We start from the raw sequence: 17,605 nt of genomic DNA on the forward strand, positions 1-17,605 counted from the left end.
CAAGCGCCATGTTGGACGAGTGCAAGTGTGCCGATAACCAAATAACATAAACAAGTGGAATGGTGCCAATAATTAAACTATCATAGGGCGCAATGCAAATAAAGTCAAAGTACACAAACAAACATTACATACTCCACAAGCCGGTTAGAACAACGCCACACTTAATGTGTTAACGCTATTAAATTGTTCTGTTATTCACCACATTTTTACCAATACTGCAATCTTGTGTCCCTTGGCTGTATTTTTTCGGCTGAAGCGATTACTGATACCGTGTAGCTTATGGATTCATGTCCTCTGGAGAGCTACACTATAATTGTGCTGTAGCATATGCGTCACATCCTAAGTCTAAAAAGAAAGATCAAAGATGCAAGGATACGGGAGTGGGTGGGAGCTGTGCAAGCCAAGCATTGAGAGCGAGAGAGGACGAGCGAGTCACGGCCACCAGGCCGTGAAGTGTGAAGCAGTGGGCGGGGAAGCAGATCCCTTTGAAGCTGCTGGGCCGAAATGAGAGTCACAGCCTGGCGGCCTTGAAGTGTGAACCAGTGGGCGGGGAGGCAGGAGCAAATGGTAAGGGGAGCCTTAGAAGAGCAAGGCAGGGGGATAGAAGCGCGGTCACGAGCACGTGCACTTCTACAAATCCGCATCGTGAAGTCAGCAAATGGTAAGGGGAGCCTTTGAAGAGCAAGGCAGGGGGATAGAAGCGCGTTCACGAGCACGTGCACTTCTACAAATCCGGATCGTAAAAAGTCAGCTTTGTGGTTTGGCTGCAATAGGTCTCTCTGCGAGACCTAAAAAGGAGGCAGGTGTCCCAAGAACCAACTTGTCTGGGTAGAAAGTTGTATAAGGAGGGTTAATAGACAGCTGCGGCCTAAGCCGGTAAGGGTGGTGGTTCCGGGTTGGGGGAATTTCAAAAGACGATGACAAGGGCAAATTAATGATTTATTTAATTTTCCCTCATGGTCATCTGTCGACCACAAGCCCGCCGCCCTTACCTGCACGGGCCGCTGCTGTTAATAGAGGGCCTGTAACTTTCTCACCCTGGTTTTCATGCCATGTCCAGGTGCCTCCTAGCACAGGGTCCACAACCCCACTCTCTCCTGCTTGTTGCAATATCACATGGTGGTTATTTTGAAGGCTTTCAATAGTAGAAAATGTATCACAGTTAAGCCTCTGCCAGGCACCAAAGGGCTCTCCCAAATTGCCATCCACCACAAAAGTGAGGCATCGGTAATCACTGTTCGCTCTAGGAAGGTAGGGGAAAGGGGTCTGCATGTGACCCAATCGTGGTCCAGTAGCCACCACGGCAAATATTTTGCAGTCTACTCTGAAATCTGGATTTTAAATGAGATTCCCCTAGTGCTGTGCCCACTGTGTTTTCAAATCAAACTGCAGAGCCTTCACATGCTATCTGGGGTGACAGACTGGTGGCCTCCTGAATCCCGCTAATCAGAGCAGCCACAGAGTCATCACTGAAATACAGGACCAAGGCTGAAACATCAGGATCCTAACCCGAATGTCCTAGGCTCTTCGCTCCTGTGGGGGGTGAGGTATGCGCTGTGTCACGAATGGCTCAGATGAAAGGGAGCATCTGTGAAGGAATCGGGCAGGACATCCGCACATTAATAGTGAACCCCAAAAATGTTAGAAGGTTCGCTGTAGTCTGGATGTGGGTAACAAATACCTGGGGACAGCCGGCCTTCAGCAGCGAGTTATCAAGGTTGGAGAAGACTGCAGCGTCCGACCTCTGAAGGCGAGCAGCAACCACCGCCATCTCTATTGTGAACACAAAAGAGGCGCTGAGGAGGTTAAAGGGAAACACAGCGACCAGGAAATGCACCTACCATGAATTGCTGGTAATGCCTGTGGGCCTGCAGGACGCAGATGTGAAAATAAGTGTTGTATAGGTCCTGGGTTACGATCCAGTTTTCAGGGTCCAGGGTAGATAATACGTGGGCCAAGGTGAGTATCTTGATATTTCCCTCCGGGAAATGGCATTGAGAGGGCAAAGGTCTTAAACAGGGACCTTTTGACACCAGAAAGTAGTCGGAATGGCACCCACAACCTACTTCTGGTGATGGTACCCTCATTATGGCTTCTTTGACCGAAAGAGCCTTCATTTCCTACCGGAAAAGAAATAACGGCGCCGTTTTAATAATTGTGGAAACGCCAGCAGAGGTTTCGAGAAGTGGTAATGATTCACCGCACCGGATGATATGCAACACGCACTTGTCTGAGGTAATGGCCTGCCATCCTGACAAAGTGCTGGATCCTGCCTCCTGCATGGTAGCTGTGTGTCTCCAAGGACACGCTAAGAACGCTTAGGGGCCATGGCAGCTGGAAGGGTAGCTGACTGGGACATATTCTTTCTTTGATGTCCATGAGACCTGTTGGTAGCCTGGTCATGAAAGGGCTGATGAGATTGCTAAGTCGGTTTCAGCTGTTGCCGATGTGGAATGCCCCTACCATAGCCACAGGTGGGAGTGAAACTGAGTGTGGTTGGCGTGGCAGTGCAAACGGGCAAAAGGAACTTCTTTAAAGCACACCAGAGCTGAATCTGCCATATACCTAAACACACAGCATGTTCATCAAACTAGCCTAACATCTCCCGAAAAGACAGTGGCCATACCCAAGCATGCTCATGGATGGCCACATTGATGCCAGTGGCTCTGCCCACAGAGTCAATGGAATGAACCTGGCAACAAATCATGAACTTGGCTGCATCACGCCCATCATGTCCCCCAAAAGATGGCATGAGCCTCCTTTGGGATGACTGGCAAACCCTCGGTACGCGGGTGCAATAAGCAGTGTGTGTAAAACACCCTGGGAGGAAACGAATGAATGAATGAATGAATGAAAGGGGTTTTATAGAGCGCAAATCTACCCGAAGGCCTCGTAGCGCTAAAATTGCTTACTTCTGGGGAGACTTACTGAATTATGTGGAAAAAAGAAAAGTTTTAAGGGATTTACGGAATTTTAACAGATTGGGCTCATTACGGAGGGCAGGAGGTAAGGAGTTCCAGGTAGTGGCAGCATTAAGGGAGAAGGAGCGTCCGCCCCACCTGGCTCGTTTAATTTTCCGCGCTGTTGCCAGAAAAGCAGTGCTTGACCGCAAAGATCTATGGGGGTGGTAGGGAGTGGCCAAGGCGCAGATCATGGCGGGAGCATTTTTCCTCATGGCCTTATGCATGATGCACATTGCTTTGAACTTAACTCTGGCTTGAATGGGCAGCCAGTGTAAGTTTCTCAGAGCCATGGTGCCTGAGTGGCTACGGGAAAGGCCCAGCAGCAGACGCGCGGCAGCGTTCTGGGTGACCTGTAATGTTTTAAGTGTGCTACTCGGTGCACCCAGATAAAGGGCGTTCCCGTAGTCCAGGCGAGACAGGATAATGGCCTGGACCAGTGTCCTGCGAGCCTGGAAGGGGAGGAGAGGCAGGACTTTCCGCAGCATGCGCATCAGTCCGAAGCAGGTGGCGGAGAGTGTGGTGGCTTGATGGGTAAAAGTAAGGGTGTTATCTAGCCACATGCCCAAGCTTTTAATTTGCTTTTTTGGTTCAGGGGGAGAACCCATGCAAGGTGGCCAAGGTAGGATGGGGCTGGGGAGGGCTGAGTTTCCCAGAAACATAAGTTCTGTTTTATCCCCATTTAATTTGAGATGGGAGGAAGCCATCCAGTTTGTGACCGCTATCAGACAGCTATTCAAGTTCGAAAAAGTGTGGTCTGGCTGATTCAAAGCTAGCACCAGCTGAGTGTCGTCAGCGTAGGTCACAATGTCAAAGCCAAATGGACGGACGATTTCTGCCAGAGGTTGCATGTAAACATTAAAAAGCGTTGGGCTCAGGGAGGAGCCCTGAGGCACGCCTTGGTTGAGAGGCCAGGTTTTTGAGTGGACTTCACCCTCTACCACCTGGAATGTGCGATTTTCCAGGAAGGATTGAAGCCATAGAATGGCGTTGCCCGTTACTCCAAGGAGCTTTAAACGGGAGAGAAGGATGTTCCTACACTGTAATGCGACACTTAGATGAGAAAACTTTCTTCCAAAAGGTCTTAATACCGCAGAATGGATTCACGGTCCGGAGGAGTAGTGAGAAATGCATTTGGGTTCACCTTACTGGCTAAATCCTGCACCACCAAGCTCTGAGGTGAAGGATGCTGGGTCAGAAAAGCAGGACCCCCAGATGCAGGGTGGTGACGATGAGCCATCTGGCGGTAGACCGGGGTCCCTGAACAGGGCTTAGCCCAATGTCCTAAGAGGGTGCCTGTGAGGGCCTTATTAAAGAGAAGTTGGAGCTCAGAACTAGTCAGACCCAGTTGAAGCATCTTAGTCAATACTTTAGTTTTAACCTCCTGAGAGGGGACCTCTAGATCTAAGACTTCAGCAGCTCCATGGAAAATGTAGCACTCTTCAGAGGTCAGACCTACAGACTAGAGCAATCTAGTGTCTGGAGAAGTGTGCAGTACACCGGTATCTTGGAGATACTCATGTCAGTTATCCTCATGGTAAGCCTGAGCAAAATCACCAGTATCGTACAGGCTATTATCGAAATCTGTCCCAAAAATGTCATGTATAAGAGGTATTCCTTTAGGAAAGGGCATAGTGTCTCTCTCAGAAGGATTTATGTGTGTACCGTAATAAGCAGCGTCAAGCGATGCCTCAATCCAGGTCGGTACGGTGCCATCTAAGAGTCGGACAGCATTATGGGTTGGGTGGTGTCATTCAGCGGCTGTGGATCACGCTCTGCCGTGAGGCGTGGCACCGAGATGGTGTTCAGCACCGAAGCCAGAACGGATCCAGGAAGAGATCGAGGGCCCAAATGGTGTTGGGTGAGGTCCCACCAGCAGAAGATCATATGGGAGACCTCTAGACGTGTCAGATGAAGCCAAAGCAGTGCAAAAAATGCATAGCCTCACCTTCTAGAATGCTTGAATTTGTTGAACAATTGTCCTGGACCAAAAAAATCTAAAATATTGTGCTGGCACGGGGTTGGGTTAGGAATAGGCACAATGACACCCTTATATAGCACAGCACAAGCATGACTAAACAACATTTCTAAACTGACAAGCTTTTGCCTCTTTTCCTAAATGATAACAATCATTGGCAAAACCAACGTGTCTGTTCACATCTGTGATATACCGTAGACAGCTGAAGTGGTCTGTATTCAGATACTGAAAAAGATCTTGTTGCAGAATATCCACCGATACACAAAGCCTCACAACAGTACACAATTACTTAGCCATTCTTCCACCCTTGGTTTAAACTTAATGGTGATCTCCTTACCAAATCTGTGTAAAGTTAGTAACTACATGTAAAACAAATCTTTCAACATCTTCCATAACAAAAAAGCAATACATAATTTGCCTTCCATTATACTCTTGCATCCTGCTTAATGCCTAACATGACATGGGCATAATTCTATTTTCACCTGAAATCTATTCTTGGAGAATGGTGTGGCTATAAATGGAGGTTGGGCTTTCCTCCTGCCGAAAAGTTGACTTGGGTGCTCATTTGATCAAAATATAGTTAGAGAAATTGTATAGCTAGCCTAGCCTAGCCTGCAACAACGTGCAGCTTCTGCTAATCCTAAAGGTAGCTCATTTGTTCGGATGCAAACCTATTGCACTTAAACTGTAGCATGCCAGCCGGGCCCTGGAATTAGAGCAGGCTATTACGGGGATGAAAAAGCCTAGGCTCCAAATGGTACTCTATAACTACACTGACCTCTTTACAAATCTCATGAAAATTACACCCACCGTGCTGAATTAAATCAAATCACTCAAGTCGCATGAATGGCAAACAGAGGGCTACAAGTTATTGAAGCTTGTGACTATTTGCACTTTGTCACTTTTAAGTGGCACATGGAAAATATACTAAACAAAAAAAAAAACACAAAAACAGACAAAAATAAAGTAACATTGTTTCAGACCACATGCATACAAAACATTGCTACACTCCGATCAAAGAACCCACCTGTTACATCTAATCCAATTTCTAGATGGGTTCACTGCCACACGTAGGACCACTCAGCATCGAAGTCTCATATTCAGCATCCACACCAAAAAGGCACTGGAAGAGCCTCAACTTGTCAGCACTTACCAACACCATTTGACACTAATTGTTAATGCCTATCACTGGCAGTCTAGGACTGAATAATCACAACTTACTATTTTACACCATGTAACTGCTTGCATGGGCCAACACTCCTCAAAACTTCCAGTCGATCACTTCCGCCTTGCTTACTGGTGAACCAACCAAACTAGTCATCCTGACCATTACCGATGCCTGCCCAGTCCTCAAATACTCAGAGTTATCTAGCCCAGAAACTTGTACTCTTGTGGCAGTAGATCATCCAGAAGCTCCAGGAATCTTCTTCTGAAACTGCAAAGATTTAACAAGAAGAAAATTTACAACCAGACCTTCTCAGGAATGGCCCCTAGAATCTGGAATGCTTTGTCCCCAGAAATAAGACTGAACCATCCACTGCTTCTTTCAAAAGAGAAGTGAAATCGATTCTCATGGCCAAATGTACCTGATCTACTCACCTCTCAGTAGATTTTATTCGCTAGTTTTATTCTCGATCACTATGTATAGGTATCACTTATATTTTTCTGATGTTTAGTATTTGTTTCTTACATCTGCCCTGTAAAGCGCTCCGACACCCACAAGGGTTTGGTCCGCGCTATATAAACCTTCAAAATAAAAAATAAAAATCGATCAAATAAACCTTGAGATTTATCCCTCTATATTTTCCCAATTTTCTTTTTAGGTCGAGCTGGAGAAAGCATGCGAAGCATGCTGGAGTCCAGCTCGACAACTATAGCCGCCCGTCTCCTGGGAATCTGAGACAGGGGCCGGGCACGAGCGTCTACTTCACCTCGTGGGCGCGCACGCCCAGCCCGGCGCCGTGCACATCCCCTGCCTCAGATTCCCTGAGGCGCGCAAACACAGACATACACACACGCAGGCAGGCACACATGCACACACACGCAGGTGAACACACATACACACACGCAGGCGCGCACACATGCACACACACGCAGGCGCGCGCGCACACACACGCAGGCACACACACACACACACACACACACACACACGCACGCACACGCACACACGCACGCACACGCACACGCACACACACGCGCGCGCACACACACACACGCATGCTCCTCACCGCTGCTGTTGGGGGACAGTCGCCGGGTCCTCGGCTCCCGATGGATGGGCGGGCGGGGGCGACGTGGCCAGAGGCTCCAGACCAGGGACAGGCTGAAAAGTGCTCCGGCGGGACCTGCGGTGTGCTGCGGGGACGGCGGCTGCGGTGCACTGGCGGAGCAGGATGGAGGTTGCGCAGGATTCGTAGTCCCTGCCCTTCGGCCGCCTCCGAGACTCCGCCCTCCTAGCGCGCCATTGGCAGCTACTCCGGTGTTGGTGATGTCACCGATCCTGTGTAGCTGAGACGGCCGGGCGGTGAAGTAATGCACTGCTTCTATCGTGCTAATGATGCGACCGGGAGATTGTGCACATGAGAGAGAGCGTGCATACAACACACCTTCATCAGGCATACCGGTGGGGCCTGCGAGATGGGATACCCTAGCACCCTTGAGTCCAGTAATATAGTCTTTGTTACAAAGACTGGTTCAACGCCTTTACGTTCTAACGATGTGCCTAAGATCACACAGCAAGTTTAGGGTTACAAGCAGTAGAGCTAGGACTTGGCTCGTTCGGTTAGTTTACATATAATAACCGCTGGGCCACATTTTCAGAAGTTGGAAATAACATACGATCCAGCAGTAAACGGCATGGCATCTAGCACCAATCACCAGATTTGCGCCTGTTTTGAAGAGCTGCTGTTCCTTGGCAAAGAGCGGAACCAAAGCGTTAAAGAATGTGCCCAGTATCACACAGTGTGCGAAACACCATGCCGGGATTAAAGCTCAAGTTTCCCAATTCATCTGTCAAACAGTCACTATCCGGCGTCTGCTTCCAGTGCCTACAGAGCACCTAGTGAATTAGCAGTTTTACACCAGGCTCAGCACGTCCAATAAACCCTGCCCATCTCTTATATGTGCACTGTCGCCAGATAATCCACCATCTGTCTGCAGACTGCTCTAAGTTTAAGGAAGCCGACTATGTTACTGTAAATAAGTTCCTTATACTATAATATGAACTCTTCATACAGCCGAAAATTAACCTATTTTTCTCTCGAAGCTCAAAGCTCTAACTGGTTAATGCCCTGCGAGGAAGAATTAACTAATTACCTTGACGTTAGGACCCCTCCACTCCAAGTTGAAAAAGAGAACGCATAACATGGGGAAGGGCCATTAACAGTGGTTAATACCCCACAGAATGTGAGCAACGAGGCCATCAATGCCCGCCCCTACTCTCGCCCAAACACAGATGTAGAAACAGGGAAACTGACCCATCCGCTCTATATCCGACCTGTATGCTTTGCTTTCATAGAACAAACAAAAGTAGTGAGCGCTAGCATCCCGACGGTCCTGACCAATCACAGCCTTCAGTTCAGCGGCCGTGCCGAGGGTGTTGGTACCTACATCAATGCTTCTCGTTTCATCACCCTTTAAATAAAGAAAGACTAAGTTATCTGTGCGTGCTGATTATCATTACTAACCAGCCCACTGGTACTCCTCTCATCATCCTGTAACTATAGCCACACGGAATCTACTCAAAGTGCTCAGGAGCACTGCTACACAACTCACTGGGACTCGTTTTAGCAACAGGTAAATTAGAAATAGCGAGTCTATTCAACATGCTGATGACCGTTGTTAGCCAGCTCAATGGTCCTCATTTCATCAACCCGTAAATAAAGATTGAACCGGTTCACCGTGCCGATGAGCTTTAAAACCCGGCTCAATGGCCCTCATTTCATCAACACTTAAATAAAGATTGAACCAGTTCAGCGTGCTGATGCTCATCATTAGCCAGCTCAATGGTACTCATTTCATTAACACTTAAATAAAGATTGAGCCGGTTCAGTGTGCTGACGGGAGTTACTAGCCAAATGAATGGCTCTCATTTCCAGAGCTGCCAGCTTGGAACTGCGGAACGAGGCTGGGGTCCCCATTTCGCCTCATGATCCCGTGATTCTGGGCAAATTATTTAATCTCATTCTGCCCAAAAACGTGTAACAGAATCTGGTTCTCATATAAAGCGCGCTAATGCCATTGTGCAAAGTTTAAGCTATATAAAACTGCAGAAAAACATAATAATAATATTAATTAAAAGCAAAGAAAGAAAGGTTGAGCCAATTTGCAGTGCTGATGGGAAGTACCCTCCTCCTCAGTGGTACTCCTTTTATCAACCATAAATAAAGAAAGGCTGAGTTCAGTTCATGCAGATGGTGGACATTTGTACCCAGCTCTGTGTTATAAGTTGCAGGGAGGCTAGCCTGTAGCCTCCAGGTCACGCGCTGCTCTCCTCAGTGGGAGCTCGGCACACCGAGCTTCTTACTGGCGCAACTACACCTGTTCATGAACACCAAAATACTGGGGGCTTATTTACAAGCCCCTTGCGCTGCCGGTACATCATTTTTTTCTTTTTTGTGTGTGGTTAGAGGTGGGGTGCTTGGTGCAGGACAGATTGTCTCTTAAGGAAATCTCGCCAGGAAGCTCTGCCCCCCCTCCCTCTTCACACAGTGACATTTTACATACAGGTTAGCAGGTCTAAGATCTGTATGAAATGTGCCATTAGTATAAGACGAGGCAAACAGTGCGCTTGTGTTTCCTAGAACTCGCAGGTATTCAGAGGGTAGGAGGCTTCTGAGTTTCTAAAATCACTTTGCACTTCAGGAGGTCTAGCCCACACATGAACAGTCATCCCCCCTTGAAAATCCTCCTTCATGGGCTGAATCGCGACTCTCCAGTTCAGGCGTGTGTGCTCTCTAGGGCCCAAGCATGATTAATTGTTGGCAAACTGGCCTCACCCCTACCTAGGTTAGTGAGCTCTCTGTGACAAAAAGTCATGCCTTGTGGACTACCAGATTCACAGTGGGCACCACCCACCCACCCACACACCCACACACCCACCCACACCCACCCACACCCACCCACACCCACCCACACCCACACACTGTAAACACTGCACCTTCACATACTGCACCCTCGCATACACTGCACATACTGCACCCTCACACACACTGCGCCCTCACACACACTGCACCCTCACACACCCACTGCACCCTCACACACCCACTGCACCCTCACACACCCACTGCACCCTCACACACACTGCACACCGTCACACACACTGCACCCTTACACTGCACCCTCACACACACTGCACATACTGCACCCTCACACACAGTGCACACATTGCACTCTCACACTCTGCGCACCCTCACACTCTGCGCACCCTCACACGCCACATAATTACACTGCACTCAATTCAACATACACTCAAAATCCCACTCGGTGCCACATAATTACACAGCACTCAATGCAACATACAATCAGTGCCACAAAATTATATGCTACATAATTACACTGCACTCAATGCAACATACATTCCAAACAATACCACTCAGTGCCATATGATTATATGCTACATAATTACACACCTCATACTTAACCTCTACTCAATGCAACATAGATACACTATCTGTCTATCTATCGCACTCACTCTATCGCCATCACTATCTATCGATCGCCCTCACTCTATCGCATCACCATAGCATCATTCAGCACCACCACAGCATCACTCAGGGGCACCACAACATCACCATGCGCTACCACAGCATCACTGAACGCCACAAAATCACTTGTCGCCACCACAACATCACTCGGCACCACCACAGCATCAATCTGTGCAACAATTCAACAACAACTAGTTCAAATATGTTCTCTCAATGTTTCAAGCTTTATTACAAATGTCACAAACAAATGTTAATATATTTCGCTTCTGTTCTTGGATTTTCGTCACAATAAAATACAATGAACATAATCTTCACAAAAGTTATTTACAAAAGCTATTGCCATTATAAATTACAATAACTTTTATTTAAGTATTAATTATTCAAAAACATAAAAGCCATTTTTATTTGTAAAATAAATACATCTAAGTCACGTAAATACAACACATATTGCATTACAAATGCTATAGGTGTCCCATTTGCGAAAGTTATAACTATTGGCATGGTAAATGACAAAGCTATTAATTTCGCTATTTTCAAAACCAACTCATAAATAAAAAATGTGTCATTTACAATACCAATTCGATTCATAAAGGGGGTGGTGATGGACAGAGTATCTGAATTAAGCAGAACACTCCTACCCAGTCAAAAGATCAGGGCTTGATCCATCACCGTTTTTTAGCTCACTGCACCATCCCAGCTCAGAACCTAGCTACATGCAAATTAGTCTGACCCTGGCCCAGTGCATCATGGGAACAGGGCAGACCAAACTACCAAGCCAATTCTTTACTGGAAAGGAAACAAGCTTCCGGGGACCGGTTTCTGGCATTACAGCCGTCTTCGGCCCGGCTTGCTTGAATCCTGATGGTGCAGTGAGCAAGGGACTCACATCTGAGCATAGCCTTCCACACTTGTGGTGGCCAAAACGATTCATAAAGGGGGTGGTGATGGACAGAGTATCTGAATTAAGCAGAACACTCCTACCCAGTCAAAAGATCAGGGCTTGATCCATCACCGTTTTTTAGCTCACTGCACCATCCCAGCTCAGAACCTAGCTACATGCAAATTAGTCTGACCCTGGCCCAGTGCATCATGGGAACAGGGCAGACCAAACTACCAAGCCAATTCTTTACTGGAAAGGAAACAAGCTTCCGGGGACCGGTTTCTGGCATTACAGCCGTCTTCGGCCCGGCTTGCTTGAATCCTGATGGTGCAGTGAGCAAGGGACTCACATCTGAGCATACCCTTCCACACTTGTGGTGGCCAAAACGATTCATAAAGGGGGTGGTGATGGACAGAGTATCTGAATTAAGCAGAACACTCCTACCCAGTCAAAAGATCAGGGCTTGATCCATCACCGTTATTTAGCTCACTGCCCCATCCGGTGATGGATCAAGCCCTGATCTTTGGACTGGGTAAGAGTGGTCTGCTTAATTCAGACACTCTGTTCATCACCACCCCCTTTTCTGAATCATTTACAATACCAATAGCTCAAACTTTCCTAATGCGAGACCTATTGCATTGCAAATTCTTGTTTTTTTTATTTGTGCTCATTTCTCAGAAAGCGAACTGATGTTTCATTTTGATAGTATCTGCTTGTTTGCTAATGCTTTTTGTGGTTGTTGCAGTTTCTGCTTCTGGATAATCATAAAATGCTCCCACTGTTGATTGTGCTCGCTTCTGGGATTTACTGTTTCAATGCACTCAGCACTACATATGTTCAGCGCCCCATAGGTTTAAGAGCAGGTTCCTTCCTGTACTACTCTACCTCTAAATTGCTCTTTGGCACCCTCCCCCTTCCTAGTGGTCCTTGCCCATGTATGTTTGACAGTGTTTTCCCTCCTGTACATATCCCCCCCTGCAGTTGTTCTTTGTCGCCCTCCCCCTTCACTGTTATGCTCGCCTGTGTGTGCTCTTCCTATTGTCTCATGTAGTGGTGTAACTGTAGTGCTGGAGGGCCTGCAATTCCACTCCACAACACAATTCCGCTAGACACCACATATATTCAATTCACAACACATATTTCAACATCATACCACACAATTCAACAGCACTCCACACATTAAACTCTGCTACATAACACTCCACAAAACAAAATACCATTCCACATAATTCCAGTACATTCAAAAACCTAATTACTATCCACATAATAGAACTGCACACCATGCACGTAATTTAACTATTCAAAACCACTCCTTAACACACAATTCCAATCCAACCCACATAATTCCGCTGCACACCACATACATCCACTCCAATACATAGCAGATAGGTAAGAGACATTTACAACGGCAATAGCTCTAATTTGTTTTTTTAAACCCCCCTTTAAACACACAGATCTGCAGTTTATCTCCTACCTATTTGTTCTTTTTCATCACCACAAGGGCAAAGCTATCCACACAGTTCCACAACACACACTTCAACTCCACACATGTCTAATCAACACCACCTAATTCGACACTAAACCACATAATACAAAACCGCACAATTACACAACACACCACATACATCCAATCCACACAATTCCACATCGTACCACAAAATTCAACAGCACACCACATAATTAAACTCCACTACATATCACTCCACAACACAAAATACCACTCAACACAATTATACTCCATAACACAGTCCCACTCCACATAATTCCAGTACACTCAATACCATATAATTACTATCCACAATTCCACAGCACACCATGACACACAATTCCACTACGCAAATCCACACCACACAATTACACAACTAACTAACCCAACCCACATAATTTGACATACATACACCCCATAACACATAGGTAAAATATATTGCCATTTACTTTGCCAATAGCTCTAACTCAAACAAAAGCGAGATTTATTGCATTTCCAATGCTTGTTTGCTTATTTAAACATACACTTCCGATTAATCTACTTTGTAGTGTCTTACTGGTATAACTTTTAATGTTTTATATAGCTCTATATTTATATAGAGATATATATATAGAATTGTTAAAGAGGGAGAAATATGGTGTTTACTTTTGCTTGGTCCTCAAGCTTGCAATGTGTATCCAGGGAGCGCATTTAAGTGTTGAGATGACGATAAGTCATTCTGCCAATGGACGCTACAGAGGAAGGTTGTACCAGTTTCCCTCCCACCTAATAACGGTGTTGGTAATCGATTTGCTTGTGCGCGCTCATCACAGAGGCAGATCCCAGGGAGTTCATGGATCAAGATTGTTTAATCAATGAAGAAAATCTTCACAGCCGAACCAAAGAACAACCTTTTCAGAAAGGGCCTACGAAAGGCCATGACAACTGAGCTGTTCCGGCATGCATTCAACTAAACCATTCACACCCTGGTTAGAGACTGAAAAGCATCCGCCTTTCTACGAATGAACTTGAACTCTTCCGTTTTAATTTCATCTAGCTTTGAGGTAGCAGAAGGGGAGCCCTACCCCCCCCCAATAAAAACTCCTAAATAAATAAAACAATATGTATGATGAGCAATCATCCAACAAACGCAAAACTTTCAACAATAAAACTTACCCCCAAAAGGTGTTGAAAATTGAGCCATGATTCAAGGAACTTTTAGCGTGGTATTAGCCGGTGCCTGAAAAACATAATTAGTGGTTAGTATAGGACAAGTATTCAAAAATATGTATTTTTATTAATTTATATTATGCACATAGGAGTACATCTCTTTCTCAGCACCTCCCATCGATTCGCCTGCTCCCTCTCTCCCTTGCACTCCTTGTCCACCCCAATGGATTTAAATATCTATTTGAAAGTATTCAAGGTGGAAGACTGGAAGGCTGGGAAAGATAGTTTGAGTATCCTTTTTTAGCCCCTGTAATTTCTTCACTTGAGCACTGACTGCCAAGATGGAGTTAGAGATGGTAAGACTATGGTGGGTAGACAAGTGGAGGGGAACAAGCATAGAGGAGGATTGTCCAACAAGGTTTGAAGGGGTAAGGTTGTGGACAGATTAAAATAGAGTAAATCATTTGTAGCGGGACTGCATTTGCACTAAACCCTGCTTAGCGGATGACTACAGTAACAGGCTCAGCAGGGTAGGCGAGGCAAAATGGAGGACTTTTCAACACATATACATTGAGGCTTAAACCACCACATATACCCTAATCCAGTGGTTCTTAACCATTATGTGGAGTGGACCCCCACTTAATCATTAGAGGAAGCCTGGTGACCTCCACCAAGTCATTACTGGAAGCTGCAGCCCTAGCTTAAGCATTTTCGATTGCGTAAACCACAAAAGATGCAGAAATAAGCAGTCATCGAACAAATACTCAAATGTTAAATATTTTATTTCATTCATAAACATTAAAAACAAAAAAAATTAATGGGAAAGTTGGAGCTTTTCTAAGTTCAGCTAAGGTCATGCTTGGTGCACTTGCGCTGCTGCTCCCATGAATCAATAGGAGGATTGAAACTTCATGTTAAGCCTCCAATTTCAAAATTCCTTCACTTTTACAGAACGTACCAAAATGTTACATTTTACTAAAGCAAAGCATATTCCATACATTAACAACTGCAGTTGATGCGGCTTTCACCCCACTCTCCATGCAGCCACATCACCACCACTTATTGTCTACACACCTATATGGATACTACACCCCACATCTTCAAACTACATCATTACCTACACTATCCCACTATTGATTATACACTGCATCATCACCTTAAACCAACTGCCTCACATACCATATCACAAAGACACAACACTACCACATGCATCCTAAACCACCACATATTACAGTAAATATCAACACCTACACTAGTTATCGCCATACAACACCAACATAATGGCAAACAGATCCGTGCCACTTTGATCAGGGTTTATAAACTGCAGCTATTTATAGTGTGCTGACTGCGCTTCCCCGATCATGCTCTTCAGTAATTATCCTGCAGAACTGATTTCCGCATGTACACCAACAATAGTCTGGAGCACCAGCCAGTTAGGTTAGTAATCCCAGGATAAACGTAGACTCAGTTTATTTTGCCTACAGGTAAACAATGCAACAAAGAATGCACCCTTCCATCTACACTGCATCCTCTTCCCCTGCTGATACAGCACCACACAGAAATGCTATAACACTAAGTGGAATTTTGGACAGGTTTTGAACATCTAGCTCACATTTTCTCAGCATGTATTCCACACACAATGGAGTGAGAGGCGTTCTTGGAGTCCAAGGATACTACGATCAATGAATTACCAATCTTTTGGAATCAGAACAGTATTCAATGGGAGATTCTCGGGGTCAGTTGACCCAACATCTAGCTAACAGCTACTCTCATCCAAATAGTTTAGACACGAACCTCAGAATTCCTTTTGATAGCTTCCTCGCATGTACCTTAGCTTCATTTTTTATAAGTACTATGAACATCAGTTAGGCACCATCATCTGAGTGCTGCTTTTTGGGAAACAACCAATATCATAGTTGGTACCTTTTTTCGTACATTAAATATTGGTAGCACATGAAAAAATAGTCAAACTCTCAATGGAATGCTGGACTAAGATAGAGTTTAAAATGGACCTTTTTGGGTTTTTCACATATTATATTTGAGCTCTGGATTTAAGGCATTTTATTCTCATCCACTGAAGCTTTGACTGGGTCTTTATCCTGGAATGTGATTTTCATAAGGGGTTAATTCTCTTATAGTCATGATATGCTTCAACACACTGCTCTGCTTCAACACACTGCTCTGCTTTGAACATATGCAGATTTATAACATATTGTGAAAATAGATTTGATTCCTCAATCATCTGTGAACCTTGCCTGCCTGGTGCCTGTCCAGCTATGCCATTTGATTCCTGGACTTGCTTTGATATTCATATGTTTCAGGGAAATTGTTCCTATAATCTTCATTACAGTGAGAATTCCCTCTAGTGATATATAGATCCCCCAAATCATTAGACTTTTATCCAGGTCTCTGGTGGTCAATACAAGAAGGGTGCTCCTAATTATAAGAAATGCTTCAGTTTCTACCCTCTTGGTCATTACCAATTTCCATAGTCTGTCTACACCACAGGAGGTGAAATCGTCTCTTGCCACAAGACCTAGACGTTTTCATACATGTGGATCAATTAAGTACTATATGATCCAAGACCTTTTCCCTTAAATAATAAGCCTTACCAACTAGCATACATTGCCCCTGCAGAAATGCATACCGACTAGCCTGTATTTTGTTTCTGGTAGAAATAACGGGTCAAGCCTTGGAAACACCGAGTGTATGTCTGGACAAAAGCAAAACAGGATTTCGTTAGTGGTGATCATTTCACACATTCTTTAAGTCGACTGGCTCAGAGAAAGGTACTAGCTCTGTGAGGTTCCCAAGTACCGGTCACATTTCCTTTAGTCTTCCAAGGATTAGACTTGTGAAAACTTGTATTATTGAAGTCTCCTACAACGGTTAGCATACTCAGAGTATTTGAGAGCAGGATCTGGATGGAAGAGAGCTGGAATGTCAATCTTAGGATCTGATCAAGAAATTCTGGTGACAATGGGAGGTATACATGTTTGGAAGCGTAAAGGGCAGATCCTACCACGAGCTTGTCCCCTATTGACCCGCTTGATCTTGTGACGCCTAATCAATTGGCAAGGGATTCTGTAAAAAAAAAAAAAAAAAAAAAAAAAAAGTAGCCTCGCCCCTTAATCCATTTACGACCCGTGTGTGTTTCTAGAAAGTCACAAATACCTAAGAGATAGTGCTATGAGGTATGGTTTAGGTCGTCAAAGATAGTGAAAATTCCTCCTCTTAGTGTTGTCTCCAGGTTATTTACATTTCAGGTAATGGCATAAGATCTCGGCACCCTCCCCTGTTCCAGCAGTAACTACCTAGCACTCCAGCGAACCCATCAACCAAGAGTGAGGTTTGTCAATTTAAAACTTGAAGCTTAGTAAACCTTGCGTGGATGGAAACTTGCCCTATCTTGCAAGATCTCCTTGCTTTGATGTAATGCGCTAGTTCACA

At 45.3% G+C, this 17,605-nt stretch overlaps 1 protein-coding gene across 10 annotated transcripts in view; it reads right to left on the reverse strand.

Moving 5' to 3' along the window:
• ITSN1 (intersectin 1) overlaps window positions 1-17,605 on the reverse strand; it is a 1,522,922-nt gene that overhangs the window by 1,381,353 nt on the left and 123,964 nt on the right. For all 10 annotated transcript variants that reach the window (XM_078656938.1, XM_078656936.1, XM_078656937.1 and 7 more), the window contains exon 2: window positions 14,162-14,225. In XM_078656938.1, coding sequence (XP_078513064.1) covers window positions 14,162-14,189 — 28 coding nt within the window. In that variant the 5' untranslated portion in view covers window positions 14,190-14,225. The remainder of the gene's footprint in view (window positions 1-14,161; window positions 14,226-17,605) is intronic.

The sequence above is a fragment of the Lissotriton helveticus genome, chromosome 8 (assembly GCF_964261635.1).
Source record: "Lissotriton helveticus chromosome 8, aLisHel1.1, whole genome shotgun sequence".
Lineage (NCBI taxonomy): Eukaryota > Metazoa > Chordata > Amphibia > Caudata > Salamandridae > Lissotriton > Lissotriton helveticus.